Source organism: Lepidochelys kempii, chromosome 13, assembly GCF_965140285.1.
Source record: "Lepidochelys kempii isolate rLepKem1 chromosome 13, rLepKem1.hap1, whole genome shotgun sequence".
In the NCBI taxonomy this organism is placed as follows: Eukaryota; Metazoa; Chordata; order Testudines; family Cheloniidae; genus Lepidochelys; species Lepidochelys kempii.
In genome coordinates this window covers 7,350,135-7,368,710 of record NC_136392.1, presented here as the reverse complement: position 1 = coordinate 7,368,710, position 18,576 = coordinate 7,350,135, and the positions used below count along the sequence as shown (strand labels likewise).

Below are 18,576 nucleotides of genomic sequence, written 5' to 3'. Positions count from 1 at the left end.
GCATCTATTATATCCAGTCATAGGTCAGAGCTTTCGACAGGATGTTTCCTCGTACACAGTTTAATCATTTGTCGTATTTTTTTTTCTGAAGTTCGGGTTGGAAGAGGAGTAGAGTTTAGCAAGATTTCTATACTCCTCCTAATCCTTTTTCTTGCTCTGCTCCATTGGTCAAACTAGTTATTTAATCCTTGATATTTCCCATCAAGCAGGGCTCTGGTGAGTGGGAGGAAAGCAGGGATATTTTCCCAGCCATTCTGGGAAAGCTGAGCTTTAAGGCTCAGATTTGTGATGGTGTCTAGGCATTCTGCTGCCAAGTACTGCAAGGTCTAAATGACCTACTCAGCTACATTCCATTTTCAAAAGTGATTAAGGAACCCGTATCTCACTGAAAATCAATTGGACTTAGGCCCCTAAATGCCTAGCCATCTAAGAAACTTAGGCCTTAGAACACTCGGGGCATGGCTACACTTGCAGATGTAGAGCGCTTTGAGTTAAACCAGCCTTCGGAGAGTGCACTAGGGAAAGCGCTGCAGTCTGTCCACGCTGACAGCTACAAGCGCACGGCATGGCCCCATTAGCAGCTCTTGCAACAGCCACAGAGAGCAGTGAATTGTGGTAGCTATCCCAGCATGCAGGTGTCTGCAACGTGCTTTTCAAATGCGGGGGGAGGGCGTGTGACAGGGAGTATGTTGTATTGTATGTGGGGGGAGAGAGAGTGGGTTTTCGGGGGCGCTGAGAGCATGTCAGCATGCTGTCTTGTAAGTTCGGACAACAGCAGACACCCCCACCCCCTCCCGCCTCTCTCTTTCACGCACAGCATTCCAAAGTAATGGTTACTTTGTCTTGGAGCAGATAAGCAGCCGGCTGTCAGAAACGCAGCTTTCAAAAGGCATATCCGTATTCCTGCAGCGATTCCAAAACAATGAGAAGAGTGGCACATGACTTAAGGGGATTATGGGACATTTCCGGAGGCTGATCAGAGCGCAGTAATGCAATGCCTCCTTCACACTGGCACCTGGGCATTTCAGCCAAGGCACAACAAGTGTTAATCTTCTCACCGAGGTGGAGTACCCGGAGCGCTCTAGCCGCGGAGTCAGAGCACTCTGTGCCTTGTCAGTGTGGATGGGTAATGAGCTAGGGCACCCGGGGCTGCTTTAATGAGCTCTAATTCGCAAGTGTAGCCAAGCCCTAAGTGAAGTAACACATAAATACCTGTAAAAGTGTGGGCTTATGGGCTCGCAGCTTGATTCAGCAGCCATTGATGTCAATGGGAGTTGGCTCGTTTGGGTCAGGCTGCTGATGCTGAGACATGATGAGCACACACCTTCTGCTGGTCTTGTGCTCTAAATGAGCTAGCTATCCATCTGTGGATAGCTCAAGGTCAAACACAAACTGAATGAAATGAACCTATACTGTTAAAATTTGAATGTTGAATTTATTTAACGCTTTTGCCTAAAGGCTGTTTCTCTGGATATTTTCAGCACTGGATGATAAATGACTTGTGTGTTTCTAGGGTAGACCTGGACCAAAAGGATCGCCAGGGACCGGTGGACCCATAGGAGAACCTGTAAGTCAGATTTTAAAATGACAAGTCTCTCTGTTCCCTGGTTCATGACTTTACAATACAGCAAATGTCAGAAGAGCTTATGTTGTTTCTGTTTGATGTAGTCTCCACATCAAGGGCTACGTTTTCAAAGTCGTCCGAATCTGATCACTGAGGGTCAGTTTATGAAACCCATCCTCATGTTCAAGCCCAGAGGTGGTTCTGTGGAATTCAATGGCAAATTTCCCTTTGACCTCAGTAAGTTTGGCCCAATGGTTAATTTGGCCCATTGCAGTTGGTGGGACTATTTACCTGACTGCTCCCTAACAGGAGTGAAGGCTGCACAATCTGACTGTACAGTTACAGTTTAATGGCGAAGCAGCATTTCCACAGTCAGCTGTCTAAATGGGAAGGTCTGCAAACTTAAAACCTCGCAGGGCTAAATTTTAGAGGATGCATTTGAAAATGTAACCCTGAAATGTAATATAATCAAATCACTTACTGGTTCTGGCTTAAAATTTAAAATATAATGGACAGTAATGATGACATTGGGTAACTGAAGTGTACGTGTTTGTGGAATTTGTTACTGCTGCGTTATCTGGAATTAGAATCTCTGGGCTGTATTTTTATGATCTAGAATTTATATTGTGGTTAAGAATAGATGACCTGCAACATCATATCCAAAGTTAGTGAAACCTATAACCAATGGTGGAACTTATTGCTCATTAAGGCTATGTCTACATACTGTGGTAAATCAACCTAAGTTACGCAGTTGACGTAGCTTAGGTTGACTTACTGCGGTGTTTATACCGCACTGTCTCCCGTCAATTTACCTTACTCTTCTCATTCTGAGTGGAGTACTGGGGTCGACCGGAGAGCGCTCTGCCATCGATTTAGCGGGTCTTCATTAGACCTGCTAAATCCACCCCCGGTGCATCGATTGCCAGAGGGTCTATCCGGCGGTAATGTAGACATAGCCTAATACTTTTGGAGGACTTTGTAATTCAACACTAAAGGACTGACCAATTCTAATATGTTTCTGAACCTTTACATGAGACTTTGCAATCGATGGTGCCTGTGTCACAATCTTATTCTGCATTATGTGCTTATTCAGGGCATGCCTGGCAAAGATGGACGAGATGGAACACCTGGACTCGATGGTGAGAAGGTTTGTGAAATTCTATTTCAACACCACACAAAAAGATTTCAATTGCTGTCATCCACCGTGCCCGGGTATAGGCTTTCCTGGAGAAAAAGCAATGTTTGAAAGACTTTGGCTCAAGAGAGAGAATTCCTGTAGTGTCACTGAGGCAGAAGCGGAAGATAGTTCACACTGATCACCCTGGGAAAATCCCAACAAGAAATTAAACCCAAAGATTGTGTGATATAATGAACAGAATTAACTGATATTACCAGGGTTAAGTGACAGATCCTGATTACACAATGACTAATTCTAAAGCCACTTATTTGTGGCGAAACCTGCAGTATAAGGGGTCTCCTTACAATAAATGGTTAATGTCTTTTCAGAGCTGTTGGTGGAGACATCCTTTTGTTCTCATCACTTACAAGGAAAGTGCTGTTAAGTGATAGAGAGTTAGACGTGTAACTGTGAAGTTCAGATTTCTGAAGGAGACCCTGGCAGGTGATCTCATGGAACTGTACCTGTTGGTCCTGGGGAAAAGAGACAGCCTTCACATGTGAGAAATTAGCAACTGTGGGTAGGGTTTTCAAAAACACCTAAAACAGTCAATGGGGAGTTGGTGCCTACCTCCTCTAGGTGCTTTTGGAATCTCATCCTTTGTGTGCACACAGGCATTACTCTGTGCAATTACCTATTTTGCACCTTCAGATGCCAATTTGTGCCTGCATGTGGGTTTTGCAGACACAACAGGAGTACCCGTATTTTGACAGGTGCACTCCCCTTAGAATTGTTCAGGAATGAACACAAAGGTCTGGTTCTGATCTCGCTGACACTCACTTTGCATCAATGTAACCTTATTGATTTCAGGGGAGTTATTTTTCTTTATTTACACCAGTATGACTTAGACCATTCGTAGGCCCTATAAAAGTTTAAGGCCTGATTCTGATCTCGCTAACAGCCATGTAAATCAGGAGTAATTCACTGAAATCAGTGGAGATGCACTGGCTTGAAGCTGGCTAGTGAACAGAGAATCTGATCCAAAAAGTCCAACTTTGAACATTGAACTTAAATGTTGGAAGGTTTAGGCAACTCACTGTGTGGTATAATAATAAAAATGGGCACAGATTTTCCGAGGGGCTTTTCTAAAATCACCAGATTACAAGCGAGTCTTGGTTCTACAAATACTGGGTGGATGGGAAATAAACCCTACCTGTAAAATGTCTCTTTTCTGAAGAGTTGCCCCTGACTAATGTGAATAGCATCAGATCAGTCGATTGTCCATCTTAACCTACTGCTGTTTACAGGGTGATGCTGCCCGCTTCGGTCCTCCAGGAGAGAAGGGGCCAAATGGACTTCCTGTGAGTATCACAGTATCGTTGCCATAAAAGAGTCGGAACATCTTGTCCAATGTAGGAGTGATACTTCTCTGTCATTTGATGGGGGTGGAGGACACACGACCAGCTATTTCTCACCTTGGGCCAGATTTTGGAAGGCTTTGAGGCATCCAACTCACACTGGGAGGTTCCTAGATGTCTTTCAAAATCTGGCCTCTTGTCTCACCGTGTCTCTCAAACCTCTAAGCCCATGAATAAGACTTTCTCCCCATGGTGCAATGTGAGAATGCCAGGTGTGCGTGCACAGTATATTATACAGACTGGAAACAATCTGGGATATTTGCACAGTAAATCATGGCAATAAAGCTAGAAACATGGTTAAAGAGAAATTATCTGATCCAATCCAGCTGCAGCCAAAAGACCTTTGTTGGGGCTTTAGGATAAGATAAAGTGATTCTGTCCCCTGCAGTTGGTGATAATCAACTAGCAACACTCCAGATTCTAGTGTCAGTCACAGCTGTGTCAGTGTGATGTGACTCAGTTGAAAATGGAACACCTCCTGCCCCATTGCCAGCACAGTGGAGTGGCTGAACCCCTAGGCAAATCGGCAGGGTGTTAGTATGTGTCCTAATATTTCAGAAATAAAACACAGAGGAAAAATTTTAGCATCATAATGATATTTATCCCTTAGCCTAAGGGCTAAGGATTGGAAGTCAGGAGACCAGATAGCTACAGTATTCCTAACGCTGACTTACTCTAAGATGTTGTTGGCCAAATTATTTCACGTCTCTGGTCTCCAATTTCTTCATCAGTAAAATGGGGATCAAAATTCTTACCCCTCCCGTGCTTTGTAAAGCTTGTTGAGTATTGTTGAATGAAAGGTGCTAGATCAGTCTCAACTACTATTATTATTATTATTATTATTATTGTGTTTTTCATGTTTGTCTTTCTTTCCCATTATCGTCAGTGGGAAGTGCCTGGGTAGCATGCTGGATAATGAACTAGAGGGTAATTTCTCCCATTGTTTCCACGTGGAAAAATGTCTCTAATAGAAACTTATGTCCTGTGATTCTAAATGCCCATATATGTATAATCAGAGAGTAAATGTTATTTTCTACATACTGCAAAATTTCTGTTGTGATTTTTTTTTTCCAGGGGCTACCTGGAAGACCAGGTCACAAGGGTCCAAAGGGTGAACTAGTAAGTGAAGGATGAGTTTTCACTGGGAAACTATTAAGTGTGTCATTTTAGTGCACTGCAATTTTAGGCCCAATCTGGCAAACACTTACACACATGCTTAATTTTGAGCACCAGAATGGTCTCACTGAACTTAAAGGGCTGAAAACACAGGCATAAATATTTACAGGATTGAGTCCTTGGGGATCAGGGCCTGCATTTCTTTTAAAAACTGACTTGCTTGAATCACCTGTTGAGGTGACACAATGTGGATATTCTGCTCGCTGTGCACATTGTACCTTCTCAGGTGTTTCTCAAAAGGACTTTTGAAGATCTCACTTTGATAGGTATTTCAGGAAATTGAAATGCAAAAGTATAAAATACACAGTTCAGTCTCCAGTGAGTAAATATCCAGTGCTGGGAGTTTAATCATGGAAAGATCCCTCAAGTTTCTTGAGACAGTCTGCTTCAGTTCCAAAGACCGCCAACGGACTTCTGATAATCCTACCAGAGGCAGAATTTTGGAATTTGCCTCTCTGCTGCCAAACTTTCAGCCAGAAGTCACGAGACTTGACATGGCTGCCACACAATATGTGTAAAATAGCACTCAGTAAATCTGCATCAACAGTCCCCTTCAAGATAAGTTACAAGGAATCTTTACAACAATGTATTTAATTCCTATGCTTTGAGACACCAGGCTGGCTCTCAGCAATGTTTGATGAAAGAAAATCTGAAACAGATTGAGGCAACTCATCATAAAATTGCTCATTAAAGTGTATTTGTTCTGACTTTCCCTCCCTTTCAATCTTCTATCTAGCATCAGCCTCATTATTATTGACTATATACAAAGGCTACTAATTCGCATGCTTCAGGGTGTACACTAATCACTGGCTGAGGTCAGGAGGAAATTCCTCCCACTTATGGTGTTCCATAATATATTGGAAGTCCCAGCATGTGCACTTTAGCATAACTGTTCTATAGTTTTATATGCTACAAGAATTCTTCTCTTCTTGGAGTTTTATTGCTGTCTTTTAGCACGTTTTATCATCTCACCTCCCCAGCAAGACTTTAATTTCATCCTTTTCCTTCCAGCTGGTTGGTAGGGAAGTTACAGAAGTGACTGCGAAGTTCTGTCCAGTTGACTGTTTATTTTCCCACTACAGGGTAGTTCTGGAGAGATGGGAGAGGCAGGTCCATCGGGAGAGCCTGGTATCCCTGTAGGTATCTCCACATTTTACATATATCACAAACTCTATTCAGGGTCTCTTAAATTCCACCGCTAAGCTTGAGCTCATATGCTGCTTCTCTGGCACAATTGAGCTTGGCATATCGGTAATAAATGATATGAACCTCTCTCTCTCTCACACACGCATTTTTTAGACAAAGATATCTAAAAACTATGTGTACACAGTGTGGTAATGAGGACTGACAAAACAGTCCTTCACTTGAGGATGTAGAACCATTATGTGTGATTTTATCTGGGGAGTTGGATGTAAGTCAAATGTCAGTTCTTTAGAAACTCAGATACTACTTACCCTACTGCAGTGGGGTCAAAAAGGCCAGTCTAGGGAGGCAGTGTGCCCTAGTGGATAATACACTGGACTGGGACCCAGGAAACCCAGGTTCTATTCGTAGCTCTGCCACTGGCCTGCTGGGTGACCTGGGCAGTCACTTCACGGCTCTCTGTCTCAGTTTCCCATTCTGTAAAATGGGGCTAATGATACTGACCTTTTTAAAGCAGTTTGAGATCTCTGGATGATGAATGCTATATAAGAGCTAGGTATTGTTGTTATAATTTATTAACTAGCTGCTACCCATGAACGGACAGTGATGTGAGACATGAACGATATATTTGTGTAATGGCTTTACAGTGGGTTGGGAAGGGTGGAGTTCCCGCTTGAAGAACAGCACAGGTGACTTTTTGATATTGTTGATAGGGCGATGCCGGTATCCCTGGTGAGAGAGGTGAGCCCGGACCTCGAGGATCATCTGTAAGTAGAACATTGCTTCTTCAAGTATAACCTTTCTGCAGTTAAAACACAGCTCCGTTATCAATCTTCAGAGCCACCATCAAGCTAAAATAAAAGGCTCCATCCTCTACCTGGCGTAACGTCCGTGGATTTACACCGGCAGAGAATTTAGCCCAAAGTAAATGGGCCAAGGTCTCCTCTCTTTTACCCCAGTGTAAATGTGGAGTAACCAAACTGAAGCCACCGTGCTTATTCCACATTTACATTGAGGTAACAGAGAGGAGAATTCGTCCCATGTGATTCATGTGGCTGGTGCCCTTACAAGATAGCAGCTTGGACAATCAGCACCACCTTGATTTGGTAATAATATGGATTATTCTGGAATGCCCGGCCTCCAGCACTCTAAACGGGAAAGCCTTCCCTTTTAGGTGTCATTCAGAGATTCTAGGGCCAGAAGGGACCACTGTGATCATCTAGTCTGACCTCCTGCATAACACAGGCCAGAGAACTGCCCCAAAATAATTCCTGTTTGAACTAGAGCAGATCTGTTAGAAAAAACATCCAATCTTGATTTTAAAATTGCCAGTGATGGAGAATCCACCACAGCCCTTCGTAAATTTTTCCCATGGTTAATGACCCTCACTGTTAAAAATGTATGCTGTGTTTCTATTCTGAACTTGTCTACCTTCAACTTCCGGTCGTTGTCTGCTAGATTTAAAGAGCCCATTTTCAAATCTCATAGCTGTACAAAATGTTTACAACAAAATTTGAAATCCTACAACTCACCTAGGTTAGTTACAGCCTTGAAACTTGGAAGAGGTGTGTCGAAAGGTTTACAAACATGCAGGGAGCCCATTGTACGCTTTTGTGCAAAGTTTTGCCCATTTATGGTTTGCATTAAAATCGCACAAACCTCATGACCGCACAGTTTGATGCAAAAGAAGGTCACGTTTGAGGCTTTTGACAAAATTTCATTTTGGGAGTTCGTTCAGATCCCGACACTGAGACAGCACAAACCTGTGGGGATTTTGAAAAGGAAGCTAACGTTTGTATGAAATGAATCAGTGGGGTTTTGCCCAGGTCTAATCGCCTGGGTTTTTCCCCTCACCTGTAAATTGTAAAGAATTTCTGGTTTGAAGCATCTCGTCCAATCTTGGGTCCAAAACAGGATGCTTCATATCCATTCTCAGCATTGCCACAGAGCACAGGGAATAAAGAGCTATAAGTACTGTAATGAAGGAAGTCTACAAATAATTGCATTGCTGCCCATTGGGTTCCTGCAGAGAATGGTGTAAGATTAAAAAAAACTGGCTTTGTTCACAAAATTAAAAATTCCAGGACACCATTTATTTTCCTGTTACACCAACCAGTGCTGCTCTTGTGGCTGGGCCTGAACTTACAGGGGGTTTTGATCTTCTTTAAGTATTTTTGAAATCAGGAAGCCTACAGGAAGTTTAAGGTTTTTTTTTTTGTAGGTGCCACTTGGACAGAAAATGAGCAGTTTAATAAGTTATTGTTCTAAACAGCTTGCTCTTTAAACTTCTAAGAAAAGGGAAATAAACTTAGAGATACAAAAAATATTTGTTTTATGTCCTAAAATTTCAAAGTAAAATTGGGCAGGGAAAAAAATAGATATTTGGTTGGAAAAGCACCAAAAACAAGGAATGTACTGTGAAAGGGAAAGGGCCAGATTCTCATCTCAGGCCTCATCTATACAAGAAAAGCCCCCTGGTTTAACTACATCAAGTTAAACTGGTGCAAACCTCTAAGTCAGGTACACTAACATCAGCTTAACCCACGCTTATTTCTACGAACGTGTCAGTAAGTAACTTATGCAAAATCTATATGAGAAAGGGTTAAACTGGTGTAAGTGAGTCTACATTAGGAGTTTGTACTGGTTTAACTAAATTGGTTTGTTTAAACCCGTTCACTTTTCAAATATAGACAAGGATTTATTTATACCTGTGTGACTGCAGCATAACTCCACACACCATCAGTGGAGATCAGGATCTGGCTTAGACTATTTAAAAGAGTTGCCACATAATATGTCGTCCTTTTCAATACCATACCATTTTGTAAAGCATCTTACCGAAAACTCTAGTAGAGATGTAAGTAACACAGTTCTAAAGTTAAATGAGAAAATGAAAGCAGAAAGAAGAAATGAGCCATGAAAGTGTCACTGTAGTCCGTGGAGTGGCTGTATAAAAATGGCACGATTTTACTTAATTAGATCTGCTGATTGGTTTATTCTAGATCGTGTCATCTTCCTTTAAAAGATTAAGGCTGGGGAGCCATGCAGAGCCAGCACAGCTATGGGAGACGGATCTAGATTTTAATCAGACTCTCAGTAATAGAGATTCTGTTAATGACGCACAAACCAGAAAGACCCCAACCGGGCATCTAGATTCCAGAGTGAGTGTGTAGGCCTGGCAGCTAGAAAAACGGGCTTTTTCTTTTTTAATTTGTAAACTAGTAAATCTGATACAGTCACTGAGTGAAAATGGCATTGTGAGGGTCCCCACACATTATCTAACAGTCACTTTCATGGCAGAATTTCCCCTACGACATAAATTTTGCTCTCTTTGCTTCTATTGCATAATGGCAAGAGAGGGTTAACAGTGATTCAAATGCTTCTTTACGGAGAAGTTTATCTTGCGATTTGTATTTTTCTGATAAGTACACTGCACCTATCTTGGGAAATCATTACTCAGAAAGAAAAGTTAGACTGTTTAAATGAGAGAGAATTAATAGCATATGTGAAATTCTATTCTTCGGGGCCCTGATTCAGGAAGGTACTAAGCATGTGCCCAGCTTTAAGCATGCACATGAGTCCCATTGACTTCAGATCTTACTGAATAAAATGGTGCCATTTTTACATGGAACTGCTCCTATGCTTAAAGATGGGCACGCGCCCAAGTACTTCACTGAACTAAGGGTCTGATTTTTGATCTCACTGATAGTGGCTTTACTCCAGAGTGCCTGTGATGTCAATTAAGTTTTTATTGATTTAACACTAGTGTGCCATCATGACTTGTATAATATCTTATGTGCTTGGGGCAAAAAAATATGTTGGCGTCTGACAACAAACATAACGAGTTCTCTGTATATTTCCAAAGCTGCAAACAAGGGGTAGCATCTTCAGACTCGCGTAAGTCCCCTTAATTTTACAATGGGATTTTTGGCTCTGAAGTGACTTAGGTCTTGAGAAAGTTGTACCCAATGACCTTGGAGCAGAAATCCCATTTTCAAAAGTGACTTATTGCTTAGTCTTTTTAGGCTCCTAAGTCATTTAGTCACTTTCAAAATTTGACCCAATATCATTTGTGTGTGTTTTATTTTCTCAATAGAATACAGCGTCGACTCTTGTATGCAGCTGTTAATTTTCTATTAGAAATGTTTTTAGCTGGAATAACAGAAAACACAAAGGGCTGCATTTTCAAAACTCCTGATCTAGGTTGCTGGTGCAAAATGCGCCTGCACAAACATACATTTTTGCAATGGATGTGATTGCCAGTTTTGAATGGACCAAGGCATGCACTGGATCAAGCTTTTGTATTTGCATGTGTGTATTTCAAGGGGGCAGGCTGGACACCCAAGTTCCTGACTCCCAGAGGGGCTGCATGCTTTCAGCTCCTATTTGCTTCACTTGTAGTGGTGGACGCTCAACTCGTCTGGAAATCAGGCCCCAGGTTTTTAAATTGCCAACCCACGCAGTCTGTTCCTTTAATTACCAGTCTTCTTCCTAACTTCATCTGACAGTTCAGTAAGAGTTGAAACCTGGTTCAGTGAATTAATTAGCTTAACCTGTATGTAATTAAATATGTGATATATAGTTAGTGCTACAGTTGCTTGGAACTCCATCTACCATTGACCCCCCCCCCCCCCCCCGCAAAAAAAAACCCAACAAAAAAAACCAACCTCTTTCCCAGCAGGCATGCATGTCAACCTACTAAGAACAAAATGATCTGTGAATTGGAAAAGGTGCAAAGGGATTGTCTTGTGTTTTCAGTTCCTGTGACTTAGAATTATATCTCATAAAGATTCTGTTAAGGTATAAAAAGCCTTGGCCACTTATTTGAAGGTCTGCCCCCCATATTAACCCGTAAATCGCAAGGGGATTTATATCCTTCACAAAAGCACCATTTAGCATGTCACGGTCAGAAAGCACCCACTGATTTCAGTGGGATTAGTCACGTGCTTAAAATTACACACCTGCTTCCCTACCTTGCTGAATCAGGCCAATTAACTGTATCCATTTGGAACTGGAGTGGCAGGTCTGTACTGACTTATTTTCAGGGCTGTGTGTCTAGGAGAAATTTGCTCAGCACGTGTCCCACTGTGCCTATCTCTAGCCAGGGTCACTTAGGCCCTGGCATTCATAAGAACCAAATGAATCTAAGCATCAAGTAAAATAGAAATAATCGTGACTGTTAATGGTAATTCTGGGAATAAAGTTCAATAAGCAGCGAGCTGCATTATAATGGCCATCCATCGGCATGGCTGTTAGGAAGACTTCTATACCACAGGACTGGCTGCTTTTTGTTGTTACAACAAAGGCAATTTAATTGTGTTCATGACTCAATTGGTTGTGAATGATCTTTCTTAATCATGCTTATTCTTCTCTTTCTCAGGGCGCACTTGGTCTTCAAGGCCCATTGGGAGCCCCAGGTGTAAGAGGCTTTCAGGTCAGTAAGCTAGAAATTTGGGTAATTTAGTACACACCAGGTTATAGTCATTTGGTGTCCATGCAAACTTTTGGCCAAGAAAATTGGGTGATAGTGACAAATTATTGGAGGGACCTGATATCAATTAATCAGCACATACTTAATGCCTTCATTAACATAACACAGTGAAAAGGGAAGCTAGGGAAGAGTAGTAGCCAAAAGATTACTATATCCACTGCAAGAACAAACACTCTCTTTATTTCACAAATGCAGAGGAAGTCTTTTAGATCTGATCATTTTATATCCTTCTTCACGTGGATATTCCCAACCCACTTGTCTTGAGTGTCCTCTGTGCTAGTCCTGCGGACCCCTCCTCTAATCCCGTCACCCCCACTCCCAAGACACTACATTGCAGCCACTTTCCCCTCTCCAGCCACAAAGTGGCTAGAGCCAGGTCTACACTACAAACTTGTGCCAGCATAGTTACGTCAGTGATGAGCTGGGGTCCCAAACCAACAAAGCCCCAAGTGGAGACGCAGTTATACCGGTTTTGCTAGTATAACTTACTTCACTCGGGGTGGGGCTGGATAGCTATGCTGGCAAAAGTGCACTTTTGCCACTGTAAGCTGCATCCCCAGTAGGAGAGCTTTGCTGATATAGTACCGTGGTATCGTTGTGTCGGCAAAGCCTTCCAAGTGTAGACCTGTCCAAGGATTCTGCACAGAGCCTGAGCAGCAAAACACCTGAATTGTCCAGAGGACCCACTCTGGAGCATCATTAAGTGCTTCCTTATCTGCAGCCATCCAGCTTCTGTTGTCAGGGAGAGCTCAGACCCAAGCCTTTCACATGGCTATGCAATTGTCATGAAGAAGCCAACAGGCCAGCTTTACATGGGTGTTTTTATAAAGCTGCTTTGAATTCAAAGATCTGCAGGTTTTCAGAGAGTTGTCAGTGTACTGATCACACAAAGCAGTAAGGGCTCCATCATCCATGGCCCATGGAGACTCGTTGTACTGAAGCTTCATTGCTTCCTAACTCCCAAATTTGGTTCTGCTGGTGTACCCAGATGGCCTTATCGTGGCAGCTAAGCAACCTATGCTAATGCCATTGATGATCTGCAAGAGATTGGGCTGGTGTACCTCAAAATGCCTTCCCCCAGTAAGAGGGGAAGGGTAGGGCTAGCAACCAAGGACATGAGGAAGGAGAAGAGCGGTACTGGGGTCTGGAAGGACAGGGATAGTGGTTGGGACTCGGGAGAGTAAAGAAGGAAAAGGGGAATCTGGAATTAATTACTTTGTTCAGGAAATCAATATGGAGACTGGTGAACTCTTGGGACATTAAAAGGTGCAAGGACTTTTCTTTCCTTTGTTTTCCCTTCAGGGTCGCAAAGGTGCCAGTGGGGAACCTGGACTCCCTGGCCCTACGGGGATTCGTGGTGAATTTGGTGACAGGGTAAGCAGAGCTGGGCAGGAAACATTTGTACCATCCTACAAAAACTTCTGGGGTCTCAAACAATGTTCCCATACCAAATCATGGTGTAATGGAGCGGGACTCACCTGGCGGCGCCTCCTGCTGCTCGTCTACGGGAATTAGCATGTCAGCCTCTGGGGCACCCTCTGAGTCTGGTGATCCACCTTACCACTGGGCCCGGTCCCTCCTGGACCCTGGTGCCCTTATCTTGGGTGCTGCCCCCTAGCAGTACCCGCACAGTTCTGGGTCTCCCCCTCCCAAGGGAACCCCCACCCAGCCTCAGTCTTAGGCTACTGCTAGTCACCAGCTAGCCCCTGCTCCCTGGGGCAGACTGCAGTATAAGTGCCACTCATCATAGGCAAGGGGGTTTGGACCTGCTGCCTCTGCCTACCCATGGCAGTCCCTGCAACCCCCTGTACCTAATAGGCCTTCCCAGGCCTGCAGCCTGGGGTTTTCCTAGGCCAGAGTTCCCTGGCTCCCTTGGCCTTTCCCCAGCTCTGCTCCAAACTAAGTCCTTGCTTAAGTCCCTGCAGCCAGGCCTTTCTCTCTCTAGCTAGAGAGAGTCTCTGCTGGAACTTCTGGCTCAAAGCCTTTATAGAGCCAGCTGGGCCCTGATTGGGGCATGGCCCCCAGCTGCCGCTACTTCCCCCAGTCAGCTGTGATTTTGCTCCCTTCCCCGCCCCAGCCTTCTACAGGGCTTTTCCAACCCCTTGAGGGCTGGAGCTGGTGCTCACCCCGCTACACATGGTGAAAAGTCAAAATCTTGAAAATGTTCATGAACCAAAAATCTGGAAACTGTTTTGGTTCAAGTCAATTGAAAAGTTTTGTTCCGATTTTGACCTTTTTTTCTTGTTAAAAAACATTTTTTACTTTGCTCCTGAAAGGATGGCCTGAATGAGAGCAGCCCTCACTATACCCCCTCCCGGCCAGTTCCCTCCACTTTGAGTGATATATTGGCCCTTTATGGGGACCCTCTGACAGAGAGAAGATTTCCCACCACCGGGGTCTATGTCCGCAGGGTCTGCCTGTCTCTGCTCGGTTTAATGTATTAGCACTTATTAATTTTTTCCCTAATTGTCAATTAAGCAACAAAGCAATCTGTTTGCTCATCGAGATTTTCCACAGGCCTTTCAAATAGGTGTAACTATTGCCCATAAATCGGATGATGCTAGTGACAAAAAGTAAACCCAGCAGAACTGCACTAGCTTGTGCTCCCTGCCAGACCGATGGTGGAACACAACAAACAAACATCACATGTGGACTTGGCAGTGCCCCTTACAATTTTTAGAGCCTCACTTTGAACCTTCAGTTTTATACAGATAAATAACTGGGCCTGCAACAAACTGCAAGTGGTAGCAGTTAGATACCTAACTTGCTGGCTCGCAAGGGTAAATGTCATTGGATGTCTACATTTTACCATTTGCAATTGCATTCATTGCAAGTGCAAAACTTCTACTGCAAAATTAGGGACGTTGTAGCTGAAAATCAAGCACACAATACCATTCAGCTCATATAAATAAGAGAATAAGAAGGTCTAATGCTTCAGAGACCTGGGTTCAATTCCCTGCTCCACCACAGACTGTGACCTTGGGCAAGTCACTTACCCTCTCTGTGCCTCCATTCCCCTGTAAAATGGGGATAATAGCACTTTACTGCCTCATAAGGATAAATTAAAAACTGTGAGGCACACAGATACTATGGCATAAGGGGCCATATAATATCAAAGATAAAAGAGCCACCTGGATAGGCCAAGTTCTTACGTCTTGATATTTAGGTTCAACTGATTAATAAACTGAACCATTCCTTTATGCTTCCTGATGTCAGCCTCAGCAGGATGATCATGACAAATCAGGCTTTTACTAATCTATTGTTAACAAACAAACAAACTACCCGCAATCATAGGAGTTAGAGCTGGAAAAGGGAAGGAAATCATGAGCTAATCAGCATTTCCAGTGCTGCATCTCCATTCCTCGAAGTCCCATTATGTTTAGACTGAATAGTTTATTTCAACGAGATTTTCCAAATCCCAGCCAGATTGGACTATTTGTTTGCAATGGACACAGAGCCAAAGTGGGTTTACTATACCTGCTCTATATGCAGATTTCATCAAAGTGCAAACTCTCCATGCTCACAGAAGAGCTGCATTTTAGTAATTTAGAATATTTAATTAGGACTTTTAAAAAAAAAAAAACTTTTTTTTTTCTTTACAAACGGAAACATATCTGGGCCCTGCAAGGCCAGAACTTAAAAATAAATTCAGCGGTTGGATTTAAATAGAATTATCCTCACTGAAAAGAAGCCAGGAGGGCAAAGATGAATGTCAGTTGTCCATGGCCTGCAGGAGAACAATAGCTGTGTGTTCCATGGCTTCCTTCACTTCAGCTTTTAGGTAAAGTCTCTCTGTAAATAATCACCCCTGGGCACCAGGGATTTCACAATGGACCTCTGTGTTAGACCTGGAAGACTCATGTGTTGAGATTTATGCTTCTCAGTCACAAGGGGCTCGGAGTCTGGATGCTACAACAGCAGGCGTACTGTAGAAACAAGGATCGCTGCACATGTTCAGAGAATCTCCACAATAAAAAAATGTATTTTTGGAGAGGATGCATCCCTTTAAAACCATGGCCCTGTTAAAAATGAGTGAACCAAGAACAAGTAACTGTTAAAAAAGAAGCAGCCCTGTCACAGGGTTTGGGGAATAAAATTCCATTTGCCACTGGTTCATTTAAAAAGAAAGTTATAAATACCCAGATTCATTTCTGCCTTCTGGCTTGTTACCTCTGAATTATTTTAATAGGGAAATTTTTTTATAGAACTTTCCCTTTTTTAATTTATCTCCAGAGCTTGACTTTAATGAAATGACACCCACTAATTCTATCACGTTGTTCTGCTGGAAGTTTCTAGAGCCAGATATGAAAAAAAATCACATATTTCCCAATTGCCAAATTGATGAATGGGCCATAAAACCGCTGTTCTAAGACTACAATAATTGAACCCCTCCAACAGTGCATTGCAGAAAAGACCAAGGTCCTCAGAACTCGAAATAGCTCCCGGCTGTGTTAGATGGATCCAAAGTCACAGGCCAGGGCTGCAAATGTATTGCTTCGTTCTCCTTTTGAATGCTAACTAGGCATGGTTGTTCTTGGAATGTTTCTTCAGACTGGCTAAATTACCCCTAGGTTTAGTATTACAGCTGCTTGGTTCACTTTTTATTCCTATGGACATCTGACCCTGCCACTTAAAGCAGGATACCAGACGAGGTGGGTCCCTTACCTGCAAGTTCCCAAGTCATGCTTCTCTGTGGATGCTGAAATCAGGAACAGCTAACCCTAAACCCTGGTGAAAATTGACATAGTAATAGAGGTCTTGCAAAAGTGTTATGAACATTAACTAGTCTTGGAACAAAAATCCACTCTCCTAATCTATACCACAATGATAAAAAAAATCTAAGAATATTTTACATGCCCGGGGGAAGGGAGGGAAAGGAACCTTACCGTGGGGTGAGCGAGGAAGGTGAGTCTGATGTAAATGGACAGAATTAAATGCACGTCATTTTAGTTTTGTTCAGTGAATTAACAAGGACAGTATGAATAGAGCGTCCCATAAAGAAAAGCCTTACAATGACCACAATTTACTGTTAGCGGCCACATGGAATGAACAGAAGGCAGGTGGGGAGGGGCTCTCAAACACTGAGACCCGCTTCATATTTTTAATGGCTGGCAGGTTGGATGAGTTATGGGGGAGATGAGGTGGGAGAGCCAATTCAGAGAAGGAGACTGATGTGTCGTCTTGTGGCTTATGAGTACTGTAGCTGTCAAGAAAGAAATCTGGACCACAGTGACCGCAGAATCTTGCTGCAAAACAAACTGAACGCTAAAACCTCTTGTTGATTCTAAGAAATACAAATGAGTTCTGATCCCTGTCTAGCCTCTTTGTTTTAGCTGGCAATTACAGGATTAGTTTCCCACCCCTCACTGTGCAAGTGAGCATCCGACTGTGCTAGGAATGCATGGGGAAAGAACAGTTCCCTGCTCATTCTCCCTTTTTCTTGTTAACAGGGTTCTGGTGGAGTTTCTGGCCCCAAAGGTAACCAGGTGAGCCAAGGGTTGGTCTTTCCTTTTCTGGTTATTTTCCCATTTTATTCAACTAATATGATTTAACTGTAGTTTGATCACAGCTATTCAATAGCATTACCAGCTTTCCTCCCAATTAGAATTAACAGGTTATGCAGCAGACCCAGCCAATGTATTTTTCATCTGGTTCATTTTTGTGTGTGCTCAATGTACTTTATTTCAATAAAGGTATCTTGAAATGCCATGCTCAAGATCCTTTGGGTCTGTCTTCCAGTCACAGGACATGGCAAGTAAACTGCTTGGGGCCACATCTTGCTCACCTAACTCACACAAGTCGGCCTGTAGTCTTCAGGGGGGCTACCCACGTGAGTGGTCAAGCAGGGTTTGCTCCCAATGATTAACTATGTAGGGACGAGGAACATTTAGCCCTTAATAAACTTTTGCTTCTAAACGTTCATGTTTGGATTGAAGCAATTGATGACCTTCCTTGAAATATATAACTTAGACCAGTGGAGGAATGTGATTTATCTCTGCAGAAAATGGAATGCACTCCCAGCAACGGTTTATAAATTGCAATCATGCCTCCTATCCGCTTTTGTTGCTTTCTAAGGGCAGGATCAGTCTAAGTTCAACAGGGTCTGCGAAGCCTAAATCTAAAGAAGACTTTTAGTCCCAATCTGTACCATCAGCACAATGATGATGATTATCAGCTGTAACTGTGTGCAATACCCAAGCCATGTTGTCGTGCTGTTCTGAGTGGCATCTGAAACGAGTAAACCCTGCACATACCAACGGGTAGCTCTGTATGTACTGTATTGTCTCTATTCCTACCTGAATAACAAGCGCCATCTGCTGGCTTAAAGGAAAAGGGATTATATATTGCGGCTTAACATGCCCACACAGAGCTATTCACCGAAATGGCTCTTGGGAGACTTTCGTCCTTGTATGAGTCCAGCTCTGAAATAAAGCTGTAACTTAATAATTAGCCACCTGGTTTCAAACACCATTGGAAACATCCAGGCCCGATTTTGGATAGACCCCAAGTTTGACTGTTGAAGTTTAGATTTTATTTTTGTAAGGGTTTGTGACTAGTTCCCTTGCATGCACTTTATTTCAGAGGCTTGCTGTGATAATTGGACCTACAAATTTACCCAAATGGTGAGCTTAACTGTGAAAAGTAGGTGTAAGTTCATAAGATGTGACAA

At 42.9% G+C, this 18,576-nt stretch overlaps 1 protein-coding gene across 1 annotated transcript in view; it reads left to right on the top strand.

Moving 5' to 3' along the window:
- The window catches only part of COL9A3 (collagen type IX alpha 3 chain), a 72,377-nt gene that overhangs the window by 40,358 nt on the left and 13,443 nt on the right, over positions 1 to 18,576 (top strand). Inside the window, exons 17-25 of the mRNA XM_073309113.2 lie at positions 1,514 to 1,567; positions 2,658 to 2,711; positions 3,989 to 4,042; positions 5,174 to 5,218; positions 6,358 to 6,411; positions 7,132 to 7,185; positions 11,796 to 11,849; positions 13,209 to 13,280; positions 17,357 to 17,392. Of these exons, the coding sequence (XP_073165214.1) occupies positions 1,514 to 1,567; positions 2,658 to 2,711; positions 3,989 to 4,042; positions 5,174 to 5,218; positions 6,358 to 6,411; positions 7,132 to 7,185; positions 11,796 to 11,849; positions 13,209 to 13,280; positions 17,357 to 17,392 (477 nt within the window). The remainder of the gene's footprint in view (positions 1 to 1,513; positions 1,568 to 2,657; positions 2,712 to 3,988; positions 4,043 to 5,173; positions 5,219 to 6,357; positions 6,412 to 7,131; positions 7,186 to 11,795; positions 11,850 to 13,208; positions 13,281 to 17,356; positions 17,393 to 18,576) is intronic.